Raw genomic sequence first — 15,830 nt, forward strand, 5'->3', positions numbered from 1 at the left:
AGGGGCACTTTAGCATGGCCATTCCACCTAACCTGCACATCTTTGGACTGTGGGAGGAAACCGGAGCACCCGGAGGAAACCCACGCAGACACGGGGAGAACGTGCAGACTCCGCACAGACAGTGACCCGAGCCGGGAATTGAACCTGGGTCCGTGGCGCTGTGAGGCAGCAGTGCTAACCTCTGTGCCAAGGTGCCGGCCCTAATTGAGGGGTACAACATTTATGCAGGACCTAGACAGGGTAGACAGAGAAGTCTTGTTTCCACCTAACAGGGAGGTTAATAACCAGGGGGTACAGATATAAGGCAATGGCTAGGATTAGAAGGGTCTGCACTTGATGGAGTTTATAAGATTGAGGGGAGGATATTATTGAAACTTACAGAATACTGAGAGGCCTGGATAGAGTGGACACGGGGAAGATGTTTCCACTAATGGGACAGAACTCGTAGACTAGAAATCTGTGGAACTCATTGGCACAGAAGGCTGTGGAGGCCAGGTCATTGAGTGTCTTTAAGACAGAGGTAGATAGATTCTTAAGACTATAAGACATAGGAGCAAAATTAGGCCACTCGGCCCATCGAGTCTGCTCCACCATTCAGTCATGGTTGATATTTTTCTCATCCCCATTCTCCTGCCTTCTCCCCATAACCCCTGATCCCCTTATTAATCAAGAACCTATCTAGCTCTGTCTTAAAGACACTCAATGACCCGGCCTCCACAGTCAATGAAATCCACAGATTCACCAAACCCTCTGACTGAAGAAATTCCTCCTCATCTCAGTTGTAAAGGAGCGTCCCTTCACTCTGAGGCTGTGCCCTCAAGTTCTAGTCTATCCTACTAGTGGAAGCATCTTCCTCACATCCACTCTATCCAGGCCTCACAGTATTCTGTAAGTTTCAATAAGATCCCCCCTCATCCTTCTAAACTCCAGCGAGTACAGACCCAGAGTCCTCAACCGTTCCTCATACGACAAGCTCTTCATTCCAGGGATCATTCTTGTGAACCTCCTCTGGACCCTTTCCAAGGCCAGCACATCCTTCCTTAGATACGGGGCCTAAAACTGCTCACAATACTCCAAATGGGATCTGACCAGAGCCTTATACAGCTTCAGAAGTACATCCCTGCTCTTGTATTCTCAGTTGGTAAGGGGGTCAAAGGTTACAGGGAAAAGGTGGGAGAATGGTGATGAGAAACTTATCAGCCGTGATTGAATGGCGGGGCAGACTCATAGAAACATAGAAAAACTACAGCACAAAACAGGCCCTTCGGCCCCACAAGTTGTGCCGAACATATCCCTACCTTCTCGACCTACCTATAACCCTCCATCCTATTAAGTCCCATGTACTCATCCAGGAGTCTCTTAAAAGACCCTATTGAGTTTGCCTCCACCACCACTGACGCCAGCCGATTCCACTCACCCACCACCCTCTGTGTGAAAAACCTCCCCCTAACATCTCCCCTGTACCTACCCCCCAGCACCTTAAACCTGTGTCCTCTCGTAGCAGACATTTCCACCCTGGGAAAAAGCCTCTGAGAGTCCACCGGATCTATGCCTCTCAACATCTTATATACCTCTATTAGGTCTCCTCTCATCCTTCGTCTCTCCAAGGAGAAAAGACCGAGCTCCCTCAGCCTATCTTCATAAGGCATGCCACTCAATCCAGGCAACATCCTTGTAAATCTCCTCTGCACCCTTTCAATCTTTTCCACATCCTTCCTGTAATGAGGCGGCCAGAACTGAGCACAGTACTCCAAGTGGGGTCTGACGAGGGTCTTATATAGCTGCATCATTATCCCCAGACTCCTAAACTCAATCCCTCGATTGATAAAGGCCAGCACACCATACACCTTCTTAACCACCTCCTCCACCTGCGGGGCCGATTTTAGAGTCCTATGGACCCGGACCCCAAGGTCCTTCTGATCCTCCACAGTACTAAGAGTCTTTCCCTTTATATTGTACTCCTTCATCCCATTTCACCTACCAAAATGGACCACGACACATTTATCTGGGTTGAAGTCCATCTGCCACTTCTCCGCCCAGTCTTGCATCCTATCTATGTCCCTCTGTAACTTCTGACATCCCTCCAGACTATCCACAACCCCACCAACCTTCGTGTCGCGGCAAACTTACCAACCCATCCCTCCGCTTCCTCATCCAGGTCATTTATGAAAATGACAAACAGCAAGGGTCCCAGAACAGATCCCTGGGACACTCCACTGGTGACCGACCTCCATTTAGAAAAAGACCCATCTATACCCACTCTCTGCCTCCTTTGGGCAAGCCAGTTCTGGATCCACCGGGCAGCAGCCCCTTGGATCCCATGCCCTCTCACTTTTTCTAGAAGCCTTGCATGGGGGACCTTATCGAACGCCTTGCTAAAATCCATATAAACCACATCTACCGCCTTTCCTTCGTCAATGTGTTTAGTCACATTTTCGAAGAACTCCACCAGGCTCGTAAGGCACGATCTGCCCTTGACAAAGCCATGCTGAGTATTCTTGAGCATACTAAACCTCTCTAAATGCTCATATATCCTGTCCCTCAGGATCTTCTCCATCAGTTTACCAACCACTGAGGTTAGACTCACCGGTTGGTAATTTCCTGGGCTATCCCTATTCCCCTTCTTGAAAATAGGAAGCACATCCGCAATCCTCCAATCCTCCGGCACCTCTCCCATCTCCATCGACGATGCAAAGATCATCACCAGAGGCTCTGCAATCTCTTCCCTCGCCTCCCACAGTAACCTGGGGTACATCCCATCCGGACCCAGCGACTTATCTATCTTGATGCCATTCAAAGATTCCAGCAGAACCTCTTTCTTAAAGTCCACATACTCAATCCTTTCAGTCCACCGCACGCCCGATGGGCCGAATGGCCTAATTCTGCTCCTGTATCACGCAGAGGGTGGTAGGTATCTGGAATTCACTGCTTAAGTTGGTGATTGTGACAGAAAACCTCAATGGGGGCGGCACGGTGGCACAGTGGTTAGCACTGCTGCCTCACAGCGCCAGGGACCCGGGTTCGATTCCCGGCTCGGGTCACTGTCTGTGTGGAGTCTGCACGTTCTCCCCGTGTCTGCGTGGATTTCCTCCGGGTGCTCCAGTTTCCTCCCACAGTCTGAAAGACGTGTGGGTTAGGTGCTAAATTCTCCCTCAGTGTAACCCGAACAGGCACCGGAGTGTGGCGATTTTCACAGTAACTTCATTGCAGTGTTAATGTAAGCCGACTTGTGACACTAATAAATAAACTTAAACTTTTCGCTGAAGGCACGGCTGCTAATGGCGGAGTGATAACATCGGGGGTTGCTCAAGAGGTAGGGTCAAAAAACAGGACCTCCCTGACCATCGACAACACGTCAACTCTGACAGGAGAGAAATGGAGGGAAAAGTGAGGCAGGGGACAGTGCGATTCTCACCTTGGTGCCTCTGAGCTGCCTGTTGAGGCCTACCTGACAGGCTTCACGCCAAGCTTGATTCGAGATGCCTCAAATCCCACGCCTCACATTGGAAAATCCAAGGGAAGGGGGGAGGCGAATACTGGAGCGACTGCCTCGCCGAGGTACAGACCAGCGCACACACAGAAATAAAATCGGTTCGGGAAGCGAGATTACGACTTCAAATTTAATTCAGCACTTTACAAAGCCACACTGCTGAGTATGTACATGATCACAGATCGTATAGAAAACTTGCCAAAACGCTAGAAAAAACTCACTGCATCATTAAAAAATAAAATAAAATCGTCAAACGGTTGGAAGGACACTTCATCCCGGGGTCAAAGTGCAGACTTTCGATCGGGCATTGCACGGGGCAGCTAAATAGACCAGCAAAGCCACCCCATGCCCGAATTACACTAACTTTCGGTCCCAAAGGGACTTAATGCTCCAAGAGGCCGCTATAGAGGTTGATATTTTTCCGTTGGCTTGCGATACCACCTAATTGTTTCTGATTAAGAGTCTCTTGTGGGGTCCTAAGGGCCAATGAGTGGACCACCGAAAAATGATAACCCCTCGAACCTTGGCCCAGAGGTGTCGTCGGAATTGGGTTTCCCATCAAGTTGAGGGCACCGTCAACGGTGACCCTCTGGAATGTTCTGCCCGCAACCATTCAATATGGCCGATTCCTCTCCCAACTCCATCTGCCCGCTTTGAATTCCAATGCCCGGTTGGAAGGGAGAGTTCTCAATTTGCACTAGCCTTTCTGTGAGAGGAGGTATCGCGCTGGTTCCAATTTTAAGGTCGGGAGGTGGCTAAATATCTGACTTAGGGCACCTTGGCCATGCAGAAGGCCCCATTTCTCCTGCTTGCCCTTCCCACAATGCATCACGAGGCCATGGGGCTATGACAACCACTCCCCACCCCCCCCCCCACCCCACTCAGACACACAAAAAAAAACACGCAAGAGAGGCTGAGGATGGCTCGTGAAAGAAAGGGCACGCGGGTTTCTGGGAAATGGTGACATAATTTAGTCGGCAGGCTTTGTGGCAGGCACTAGGCCCAATTTCCCCTTTGACCCCTGAGAGGCGACTCTTTAGCATCGCCTGCCCCTCCCCCGCCTCAGCTATCTCTCCCGCGATGCTAAGACAACATTAACTACCGAGAGACTCGAAAGCTGGATAAATAAAGCATTTGTACATGTTACGCTCCCCTACACTGAACTGTTCTGAACTCCACATTGGGCAAAGATCAAAAGGGCCCAGAAATACTTGGTGGGGAATCGACCGTGGCTTCCTGAACCTCGCTGCCAGTTTATTTCGCGATGTGGCTCAGGGATCTGGCTCAGGGCAGCTGAAGAGTGTGAGGGTGAGATTGTGCGACAGTTGGTCCTCGGACGGTTTGGGCGAGAGTTCCCCCCAGGGCTGGTCGTTTACGAGTTGTCGATCCTTGCTTTCGTCACTGAGGGACCAAGGCCACGATGCCTCGGAGGTTTCCCCTGGAGAGATAAGATTCAAGAGCTGTAAGTAAGCAAGAACGCAAGTCAGGAGTGCGATGGAATATTCTCACTTAACCAACCATAGATAAACCGTGGTCACCAGAGCAGGTCAGAGGCTGGGAATCCTGAGGAGTGTAACTCACCTCCTGACTCCCCCAAAACCTGTCACGGTGGCACAGTGGTTAGCACTGCTGCCTCGCAGCGCAAGGGACCCGGGTTCGATTCCCGGCTTGGGTCACTGTCTGTGAGGAGTCTACTCCTTCTCCCTGTGTCTGCGTGGGTTTCCTCCGGGTGCTCCGGTTTCCTCCCACAGTCCGAAAGACGTGCTGGTTAGGTGCTAAACTCTCCCTCAGTGTCACCCGAACAGGCGCCAGAGTGTGGCGACTAGGGGATTTTCACAGTGACTTCATTGCTGTGTTAATGTGAGCCTACTCGTGACTGATAAAAAAAACCCCGTGGAAGGGAAAGGCACTATATAAATGCAGGGCTTTGCTGTAGGCTGCACGGTGACACAGCGGTTAGCGCTGCTGCCTCACCGCGTCAGGGAACTGGGTTCAATTCCGGCCTTGGGTCACGTCTGTGTGGAGTTTGCACGTTCTCCCCGTGTCTGCGTGGGTTTCCTCCGGGTACTCCGGTTTCCTCCCACAGTCCAAAGATGTGCAGGTTAGGTGGATTGGCCATGCTAAATTGCCCCTTAGTGTCCAAAGATGTGTAGGTTAGATGGATTGGCCATGCTAAATTGCCCCTTAGTGTCCAAAGATGTGCAGGTTAGGTTGATTGGCCATGCTAAATTGTCCCTTAGTGTCCAAAGATGTGTAGGTTAGATGGATTGGCCATGCTAAATTGCCCCTTTGTGTCCAAAGATGTGTAGGTTAGATGGATTGGCCATGCTAAATTGACCCTTGGTGTCCAAAGATGTGGAGATTAGGTGGATTGGCCATGCTAAATTGCCCCTTAGTGTCCAAAGATGTACAGGTTAGGTGGATTGGCCATGCAAATTCCACACAGACAGTGACCCGAGACCGGAATTGAACCCGGGTCCCTGACACGGTGAGGCAGCAATGTTAACCGCTGTGTCACCGTGCCGCCCACAGCAAAGTCCTGCATTTATATAGTGCCTTTCCCTTCCACAGGATTGTTTTTATTAGTAACGAGTAGGCGTACATTAACACTGCAATGAAGTTACTGTGAAAATCCCCTAGTCGCCACAATCCGGTGCCTGTTCGGGTACACTGAGGGAGAATTTAGCATCTAACCACGTCTTTCGGACTGAGAGAGGAAACCGGAGCACCCGGAGGAAACCCACACAGACACGAGGAGAATGTGCAAACTCCACACAGACAGTGACCCAAGCCGGGAATTGAACCCGGGTCCCTGCCGCTGTGAGGCAGCAGCGCTGACCACTGTGCCACCCCGTGTCGCCCCTTAGCCCAAAGAACGAGCTCAGTGAAACATTTTCAGCAGCTTTGCACGATAGACAGATGCAGAGAAAACTTTAGTCCGGTCTGGGGAAGTGAGAGCACGAGGTGGGGGAGGGAGTGACAGACTGTCGACTCAGACTAGGAGGCAGCCATTTTGGATTCCGATGAGGAGACATGTCTTCGCTGGGAGGGTGACATGTCTCCTCATCGGAATCCACGATCAAATCTCCCTGAACCAAAGGGATGTGGGGATGACACGGAAAGATGTAATGTGGAGTCGGATCTCAGTGAGAGGGAGCGGGGAATCCTCCTACCATTGAATGACAGAAAATGGACGCCGCGTTTTGACGTTGGAATCTGCAGACTGGTTCGGAGGGTACGGGGGGGCGGAAGCATGAATACAACTTTTTCAAATTCATTCGTGGGACACAGGCGTCGCTGGCCGGGTCCAGCATTTATTGCCCATCCCTAGTTGTCCCTTGGGAGGGTGGTGGTGAGCCGCCATCTTGAATCGCTGCAGTCCACGTGCTGAGGGTTGACCCACAATGCCGTTAGGGAGGGAATTCCAGGATTTTGACCCAGCGACTGCGAAGGAACGGCCGATATATTTCCAAGTCAGGATGGTGAGTGGTTTGGAGGGGAACTTGCAGGTGGTGGTGTTCCCCATGTATCTGCTGCCCTTGTCCTTCTAGATGGTAGAGGTCGCAGGTTTGGAAGGTGCTGTCTAAGGATGAGTTGCTGCAGTGCATCTTGTAGATGGTCCACACTGCTGCTACTGAGCGTCGGTGGTGGAGGGAGTGAGTGTTTGTGGATGGGATGCCAATCAAGCGGGGCTGCTTTGTTCTGGATGGTGTCGAGCTTCTTGAGTGTTGTTGGAGCCGCACCCATCCAGGCAAGTGGGGAGTATTCCATCACACTCCTGCCTTGTGCCTTGTAGATGGTGGACAGGCTTTGGGGGAGTCAGGGGGTGAGTTACTCTCCGCAGGATTCCCAGCCTCTGGTAGTCACTGTGTTTATGTGGTGAGTCCAGTTGAGTTTCGGGTCAATGGTAACCCCCAGGATGTTGACAGTGGGGGATTCAGTGATGGTTACACCACAGAATGTCAGGGGGCGGTGGTTAGAGTGTCTCTTATTGGTGACTGTCGTTGCCTGGCATTTGTGTGGGGTGAATGTTATTTGCCACTTGTCAGCCAAGCCTGGATATTGTCCAGATCTTGTTGCACTTGAACCTGAACTGCTTCAATATCTGAGGAGTCACGAATAGTGTTGAACATTTGAACTGGACAAATAGTCATTGTTTGAGGAGCGTGGCAGATCCGTTAAAATCATAGCCAAGGCAGGCGGGAGCAGGATGCAAAGGGGGCAGCGTTCGAGAGAGGTGGACCCACAATTCGGACACGTGTACCTACCGTTAGTTTTCACTCCGTCAGCTGAAAGTACAGGAAGACAGGCTGGATTTGTCGAGCAGAGGAGAGAAAGGGGAGAGTTTAGTGATCCACACAAGTGTAAAAAGAAATTTAACAGTGTCAGACTCGTTCCCAACTGTTAGTGGAATCCTAACCCTGTCCTGTACCTGTCCTGGGAGTGTTTGATGGGGGACAGTGTAGAGGGAGCTTTACTCTGTATCTAACCCCGTGCTGTACCTGTCCTGGGAGTGTTTGATGGGGACAGTGTAGAGGGAGCTTTACTCTGCATCTAACCCCGTGCTGCACCTGTCCTGGGAGTGTTTGATGGGACAGTGTAGAGGGAGCTTTACTCTGTATCTAACCCCGTGCTGTACCTGTCCTGGGAGTATTTGATGGGGACAGTGCAGAGGGAGCTTTACTCTGTATCTAACCCCGTGCTGTACCTGTCCTGGGAGTGTTTGATGGGGGACAGTGCAGAGGGAGCTTTACTCTGTATCCAACCCCGTGCTGTACCTGTCCTGGGAGTGTTTGATGGGGACAGTGTAGAGAGAGCTTTACTCTGTATCTAACCCTGTGCTGTACCTGTCCTGGGAGTGTTTGATGGGGACAGTGTAGAGGGAGCTTTACTCTGTATCTAACGCCGTGCTGTACCTGTCCTGGGAGTGTTTGATGGGGACAGTGTAGAGGGAGTTTTACTCTGTATCTAACCCCGTGCTGTACCTGTCCTGGGAGTGTTTGAGGGGGACAGTGCCGAGGAAGCTTTACTCTGTATCTAACCCCGTGCTGTACCTGTCCTGGGAGTGTTTGATGGGGACAGTGTAGAGGGAGCTTCACTCTGTATCTAACCCCGTGCTGTACCTGTCCTGGGAGTGTTTGATGGGGACAGTGTAGAGGGAGCTTCACTCTGTATCTAACCCCGTGCTGTGCCTGTCCTGGGAGTATTTGATGGGGACAGTGTAGAGGGAGCTTTACTCTGTATCTAACCTCGTGCTGTACCTGTCCTGGGAGTGTTTGATGGGGGACAGTGTAGAGGAAGCTTTAATCTGTATCTAACCTCGTGCTGTACCTGTCCTGGGAGTGTTTGATGGGGACAATGTAGAGGGAGCTTTACTCTGTATCTAACCCCGTGCTGTACCTGTCCTGGGAGTGTTTGATGGGGACAATGTAGAGGGAGCTTTACTCTGTATCTAACCCCGTGCTGTACCGATCCTGGGACTGTTTGATGGGGACAGTGTAGAGGGAGCTTTACTCTGTATCTAACCCCGTGCTGTACCGATCCTGGGACTGTTTGATGGGGACGTTGTGTGGGAGCTTTACTTTGTATCTAACCCCGTGCTGTACCTGTCCTGGGAGTGTTTGATGGGGACAGTGTAGAGGGAGCTTTACTCTGTATCTAACCCTGTGCTGTACCTGTCCTGGGAGTGTTTGGTGATCTTTACCTTATGATCTCCCATGCAGACTGAAGGTCCCATCAGATCGTAAACATATTTTCCCTGAAATACAAAAAGATGTCTGATCAAAATACATGGTTACACTCCAGCGTTATCGTCCTCTCTCCATAATCTAGACCTCTGGGACTTCGTGTGGTCAGCTGATCTGAATGTTGGCATTCATTGGATGATTAAATTTAGTATACAAGGTCTAAATGAACCCATGCCAGCCACAATTTCACAGTCTTAAGAGCTATGGGCTCAGCTATCACATCGCACACCTTATCATTCAGTTAAACAGGAGGCTGCAATGGAGGCCTACCTTCCCAGCATTCCTAGAGGCAGCAAAAGGCCTCTACCAGAACCACAGAGCCTTAAAGGGATATTTAGCATCCATGGACATTTCATGGAGTTAAAATCTACCTCCATGTGGAAAGATAAGGAATATCTAGCTGAGACATTTAAAAATGTTGCAGATGCAGTATATTAGGTTGGGGTTCTACTTATCTAGATTAATCATCCTGCAATTGGGAATCTGTAGAGAAATTCACTCCCCACCCAACTTCTACGTCTTACGCCTTCTCCAAGTGATCCCATCCCTTGTCCCGACCCCTCTCCTCTCCCCTCCCGGGGTCTTGGACTTGTTAGTTGCCTCTCCCTGACAAATGCATGGTCATCTGTCCCATAATTCCTCCTGGCAAGATGGAGAGAGAGATAGTGAGAGATGGAGAGAGAGAGAGATAGAGATGGAGAGAGGTAGATAGTGAGAGATGGAGAGAGAGAGAGATAGAGATGGAGAGAGAGAGAGAGATGGAGAGAGAGATGGAGAGAGAGAGAGAGATAATGAGAGATGGAGAGAGAGAGAGATAGAGATGGAGAGAGGTAGATAGTGAGAGATGGAGAGAGAGAGAGATAGTGAGAGATGGAGAGAGAGAGAGATGGAGAGAGAGAGATAGTGAGAGATGGAGAGAGAGATAGTGTAGAGGGTAGTGAATCTCTGGAATTCTCTGCCCATTGAAGTGGTGGAGGCTTCCTCGTTGAATATGTTTAAATCACGGGTAGATAGTTTTCTGATCGATAAGGGAATTAAGGGTTATGGGGAGCGGGCGGGTAAGTGGAACTAAACCACTATCAGATCAGCCATGATCTTATTGAATGGCGGGGCAGGCTTGAAGGGCCAGATGGCCTACTCCTGCTCCTATTTCTTATGTTCTTATAGTGAGAGATGAGGAGAGAGATGGAGAGAGAGAGAGAGAGAGATAGTGAGAGATGGAGAGAGAGATAGTGAGAGATGAGGAGAGAGATGGAGAGAGAGAGAGAGATAGTGAGAGATGGAGAGAGAGATAGTGAGAGATGAGGAGAGAGAGAGAGAGAGATAGTGAGAGATGGAGAGAGAGTGAGAGATGGAGAGAGAGTGAGAGATAGAGAGTGATAGAGAGAGAGATGGAGAGAGAGCTAGTGAGAGATAGAGGGAGAGAGATAGTGAGACATGGAGAGAGAAAAATAGTGAGAGATGGAGAGAGAGAAATAGTGAGACATGGTGAGAGAGATAGTGAGAGATGGAGAGAGAAAAATAGTGAGAGATGGAGAGAGAGAAATAGTGAGACATGGAGAGAGAGAGAGATGGTGAGAAATAGAGAGAGGAAGATAGTGAGAGATGGAGAGAGAGAAATGAGAGATAAAAGATCTTACAAAGTTCTGATTTCTTTAACTTACAGAACAGAAAGCAAAGGTCGGCTACACTCTGCATTAATGTCCATTGATGGAATATTGTCCGGTTGAGTTATTAGATTCTCAATTATTGACATTCTATTTCTGAGTTTGATATAATCGGGGATTGGGCTGCGTATTGACTCCATTTCTTATTTGTTCTCCTCAAGCCTCCTCTACCTTTTCTCATCTAAACCTCCCACTGTAACCCTCTCCTCCCTTCTCTCTCATATGTTTATCCACGCTATTCACTTCAACCTCCTCCAATGGCAGCGAGTTCCACATTCTCCCCTCTCCAGGTGAAAAGGTTTTTCTGAATTCCCGATTGGATTTCTCGGTGTCTATAAGAACATAAGAACTAGGAGCAGGAGGAGGCCATCTGGCCCCTCGAGCCTGCTCCGCCATTCAATAAGATCATGGCTGATCTTTTCATGGATTCAGCTCCACTTACCCGCCCGCTCACCATAACCCTTAATTCCTTTACTGTTCAAAAATCTATCCTTGCCTTAAAAACATTCAACGAGGTAGCCTCAACTGCTTCACTGGGCAGGGAATTCCAAAGATTCACAACCCTTTGTGTGAAGAAGTTCCTCCTCAACTCAGTCCTAAATCTGCTCCCCCTTATTTTGAGGTCATGCCCCCTAGTTCTAGTTTCACCTGCAGTGGGAACAACTTCCCTGCTTCTATCTTATCTATTCCCTTCATAATCTTATATGTTTCTATAAGATCTCCCCTCATTCTTCTGAATTCCAATGAGTATCGCCCCAGTCTACTCAGTCTCTCCTCATAAGCCAACCCCCTCAACTCCGGAATCAACCTAGTGAATCTCCTCTGCACCCCCTCCAGTGCCAGTATATCCTTTCTTAAGTAAGGAGACCAAAACTGTACACAGTACTCCAGGTGTGGCCTCACCAGCACCTTATACAGCTGCAACATAATCTCGCTGATTTTAAACTCCATCCCTCTCGCAATGAAGGACAAAATTCCATTTGCCTTCTTAATTACCTGCTGCACCTGCAAACCAACTCCTTGAGATTCCTGCACAAGGACACCCAGGTCCCTCTGAACAAAGAACAAAGAACAGTACAGCACAGGAAACAGGCCCTTCGGCCCTCCAAGCCTGTGCCGCTCCTTGGTCCAACTGGACCATTCGTTTGTATCCCTCCATTCCCAGGCTGCTCATGTGACTATCCAGGTAAGTCTTAAACGATGTCAGCGTGTCTGCCTCCCCCACCCTACTTGGCAGCGCATTCCAGGCCCCCACCACCCTCTGTGTAAAAAACGTCCCTCTGATATCTGAGTTATACCTTGCCCCTCTCACCTTGAGCCCGTGACCCCTCGTGATCGTCACCTCCGACCTGGGAAAAAGCTTCCCACTGTTCACCCTATCTATACCCTTCATAATTTTGTACAACTCTATTAGGTCTCCCCTCATTCTCCGTCTTTCCAGAGAGAACAAGCCCAGTTTACCCAATCTCTCCTTATAGCTAAGACCCTCCATACCAGCGACATCCTGGTAAACCTTCTCTGCACTCTCTCTAAAGCCTCCATGTCCTTCTGGTAGTGCGGCGACCAGAACTGGACGCAGTACTCCAAATGTGGCCTAACCAGCGTTCTATACAGCTGCAACATCTATACAGCTCCAGCTTTTATACTCTATACCCAGTCCTATAAAGGCAAGCATACCATATGCCTTCTTCACCACCTTCTCCACCTGTGCTGCCACCTTCAAGGATCTGTGGACTTGCACACCTAGGTCCCTCTGTGTTTCTATACTCTTGAGAAACACAGAGGGACCGAGGTGCACAGCATGCTGCAATTTTTTACTATTTAAATAATAGTCCATTTTGCTGTTATTCCTACCAAAATGGATGACCTCACATTTACCAACATTGTACTCCATCTGCCAGACCCTCACCCACTCACTTAGACTATCTATATCCCTTTGCAGACTTTCAGCGTCCTCTGCACACTTTGCTCTGCCACCCATCTTAGTGTCATCTGCGAATTTTGACACTTGGTCCCCAACTCCAAATCATCTGTGTAAATCGTAAACAATTGTGGTCCCAACACTGATCCCTGAGGCACACCACTAGTCACTGATCGCCAACCAGAAAAACACCCATTTACTCCCACTCTTTGCTTTCTGTTAGTTAACCAATCCTCTATCCATGCTAATACATTATCCGTAACACTGTGCACCTTTATCTTATGTAGCAGTCTTTGGTGCGGCACCTTGTCAAATGCCTTCTGGAAATCCAGATACACCACATCCACAGGTTCCCCACTGTCCACTGCACATGTAATGTTCTCAAAGAATTCCACCAAATTAGTCAAACATGACCTGCCCTTCATGAACCCATGCTGCGTCTTACCAATGGGACAATTTATATCCAGATGTCTCGCTATTTCTTCCTTGATGATAGATTCAAGCATTTTCCCTCCTACAGAAGTTAACCGGCCTATAGTTACCTGCCTTTTGTCTACCTCCTTTTTTAAACAGTGGCGTCACATTTGCTGTTTTCCAATCTGCAGGAACCACCCCAGAGTCCAGCGAATTTTGGTAAATGACCACTAGTGCCTTTGCTATTTCTCCTGCCATCTATCTTATATCGATGGCCTCGAGTTCTGCTCTTCCCCCACAAGAGGAAACATTCCCTCTGTATCCACTCCTTCAAAAACCTTTCCGAACTACTCAATTAGCTCACCTGATCAGCCACCACCTTTCAAGAGTAAAGAGGCCCTGATGTGAATCTCTTGTTCACTTTTCCCCACAATTTTGTGGCCTTTACTTGGCTGACAATCCCCCACACTCAGGGATTGCCTCCCCAGGACTCCTTTATCCTCCATACGGTGGCACAGTGGGTTAGCACTGCTCCCTCGCAGCGTCAGGGACCCGGGTTCGATTCCCGGCTTGGGTCACTGTCTGTGCGGCGTTTCCATGTTCTCCCCGTGTCTGCATGGGTTTCCTCCGGGTGCTCCTGTTTCCTCCCACAGTCCAAAGATGCGCAGGTTAGGTGGATTGGCCGTGCTAAAATTGCACCTTGGTGTCAGGGGGATTAGCTGGGGTAGATGCATGGGGTTATGGGGGTAGGGCCTGGGTGGGATTGTGGTCGGTGCAGACTCGATGGACTGAATGGCCTCCTTCTGCACTGTAGGATTCTATGATTTTGCCCCAGTTTAAAAGCCCAACTCTTTCCTCCACCTTTATGTGCCTTTCCTGCCTCTTTCCCGTGACCCTTGACCCCCCCCTTGTCGATCAGAAATATATCAGCCTTGAATATATTCAATAACCTGCAGCCGCTGCGGGAGGTGGGGAAGGGGGAGGGGGAGGGTGGGGGAGGGGGAGGGTGGGGGAGGGTGGGGGAGGGGGAGGAGGAGGGTGGGGGTGGGGGAGGGGGAGGGTGGGGGTGGAGGAGGGGGAGGGTGGGGGTGGAGGAGGGGGAGGGTGGGGGAGGGGGTGGGTGGGGGGGAGAGGGTGGGGGAGGGGGAGGGTGGGGGTGGGGGAGGGGGAGGGTGGGGAGGGGGTGGGGTGGGGGGAGGGGTGGAGGGGGAGGGTGGGGGGAGGGTGGGAGGGGTGGGGGGAGGGGAGTGGGAGGGTGGGGAGGGGGAGGGGGTGGGGGAGGGGGGGAGGGGGTGGGTGGGGGGAGGGGGAGGGGTGGGGGTGGGGGAGGGGAGGGGAGGGGTGGGGGGGGTGGGGGAGGGGGAGGGTGGGGAGGAGGAGGGAGGGGAGGGGGAGGGTGGGGGTGGGGGTGGGGAGGGGGAGGGTGCGGGTTGGAGAGGGTGGTGGTGGGGGAGGGGGAGGAAGGGGAGGGTGGGGGAGGAGGAGGGTGGGAGGGGAGGGTGGGGGTGGGGGAGGGGGAGGGTGGGAGAGGGTGGGGGAGGGTGGGGGAGGGGGAGGGGAGGGAGGGGGAGGGTGGGGGAGGAGGAGGGTGGGGGAGGGGGAGGGTGGGGGTGGGGGTGGGGAGGGGAGGGTGGGGGAGGGCGGGGGGGGGGGGTGGGGGTGGGGGAGGGGAGGGTGGGGAGGGGGAGGGTGGGGGTGGGGGAGGGAGGGGGAAGGGGAGGGTGGGGAGGAGGAGGGTGGGGAGGGGGGAGGGTGGGGGTGGGGGAGGGTGGGAGAGGGTGGGGGTGGGGGAGGGTGGGGGGGGGAGGGAGGGGGAGGGGGAGGGGGAGGGAGGGTGGAGGAGGGAGGGTGGGGGAGGGGGGGAGGGTGGGGAAGGAGGAGGGTGGGGGAGGGGGAGGGGGGGGTGGGGGTGGGGGAGGGTGGGGGAAGGGGAGGGTGGGGGAAGGGGAGGGGGAGGGTGGGGAGGAGGAGGGTGGGGGAGGGGAGGGGGAGGGTGGGAAGGAGGAGGGTGGGTGTGGGGGAGGGGGGAGGGTGGGGGTGGGGGAGGGTGGGGATGGGGGGAGAGGGAGGGAGGGGAGGGTGTGGGAGGAGGAGGGTGGGGGATGGGGAGGGTGGGGAGGGGGAGGGTTGGGGAGGGTGGTGGTGGGCGGGAGGGGGAGGGAGGGGGGAGGGTGGGGGAGGAGGAGGGTGGGGGAGGGGGAGGGTGGGGGTGGGGGAGGGGGAGGGTGGGAGAGGGTGGGGGTGGGGGAGGGGAGGGTGGGGGAGGGGATGGGGGAGTGGAGGGTGGGGGAGGGGGAGGGAGGGGGAGGGGGAGTGTGGGGGAGGGGGGGAGAGAGGGGAGGGGGAGGAGGAGGGTGAGGGTGAGGGGGGAGGGAGAATTCCCCAGACTAACCACCCCAGGAGAGAAGAAGTTCCCTCCACATCCCCGTCTTCAATGGGAGACCCTTTATTCTGAAACTATGCCCCCCCCCCCCCGCCCCACCTCAGTCTAGATTCCCCCCACGAGGGGGAAACATTCTCTCAGTATCCACCCTGTCAACCCCACCTCAGGTATGTTTCAATAAGGTCCTTTCTCATTCTCCCAAACTCCC

General features: G+C 52.2%; 2 protein-coding genes across 3 annotated transcripts in view; both read right to left on the reverse strand.

The window, feature by feature from the left end:
- Positions 1-15,830, reverse strand: part of dock5 (dedicator of cytokinesis 5) — a 293,002-nt gene that overhangs the window by 194,244 nt on the left and 82,928 nt on the right. The window lies entirely within an intron of this gene.
- LOC144510054 (inositol polyphosphate-5-phosphatase A-like) overlaps positions 3,602-15,830 on the reverse strand; it is a 59,792-nt gene continuing 47,563 nt past the window's right edge. Inside the window, exons 14-16 of one of the 2 annotated variants that reach the window (XM_078239278.1) lie at positions 9,195-9,248; positions 7,759-7,800; positions 3,602-4,928 (exon numbers count right to left, since the gene is read on the reverse strand). In XM_078239278.1, the coding sequence (XP_078095404.1) occupies positions 7,768-7,800; positions 9,195-9,248 (87 nt within the window). In that variant the 3' untranslated portion in view covers positions 3,602-4,928; positions 7,759-7,767. Of the gene's footprint in view, positions 4,951-7,758; positions 7,801-9,194; positions 9,249-15,830 lie in introns of both variants that reach the window. The other variant, XM_078239279.1, reaches the window with a different exon arrangement.

This window comes from Mustelus asterias, chromosome 22, assembly GCF_964213995.1.
Source record: "Mustelus asterias chromosome 22, sMusAst1.hap1.1, whole genome shotgun sequence".
NCBI classification, from domain to species: Eukaryota; Metazoa; Chordata; class Chondrichthyes; order Carcharhiniformes; family Triakidae; genus Mustelus; species Mustelus asterias.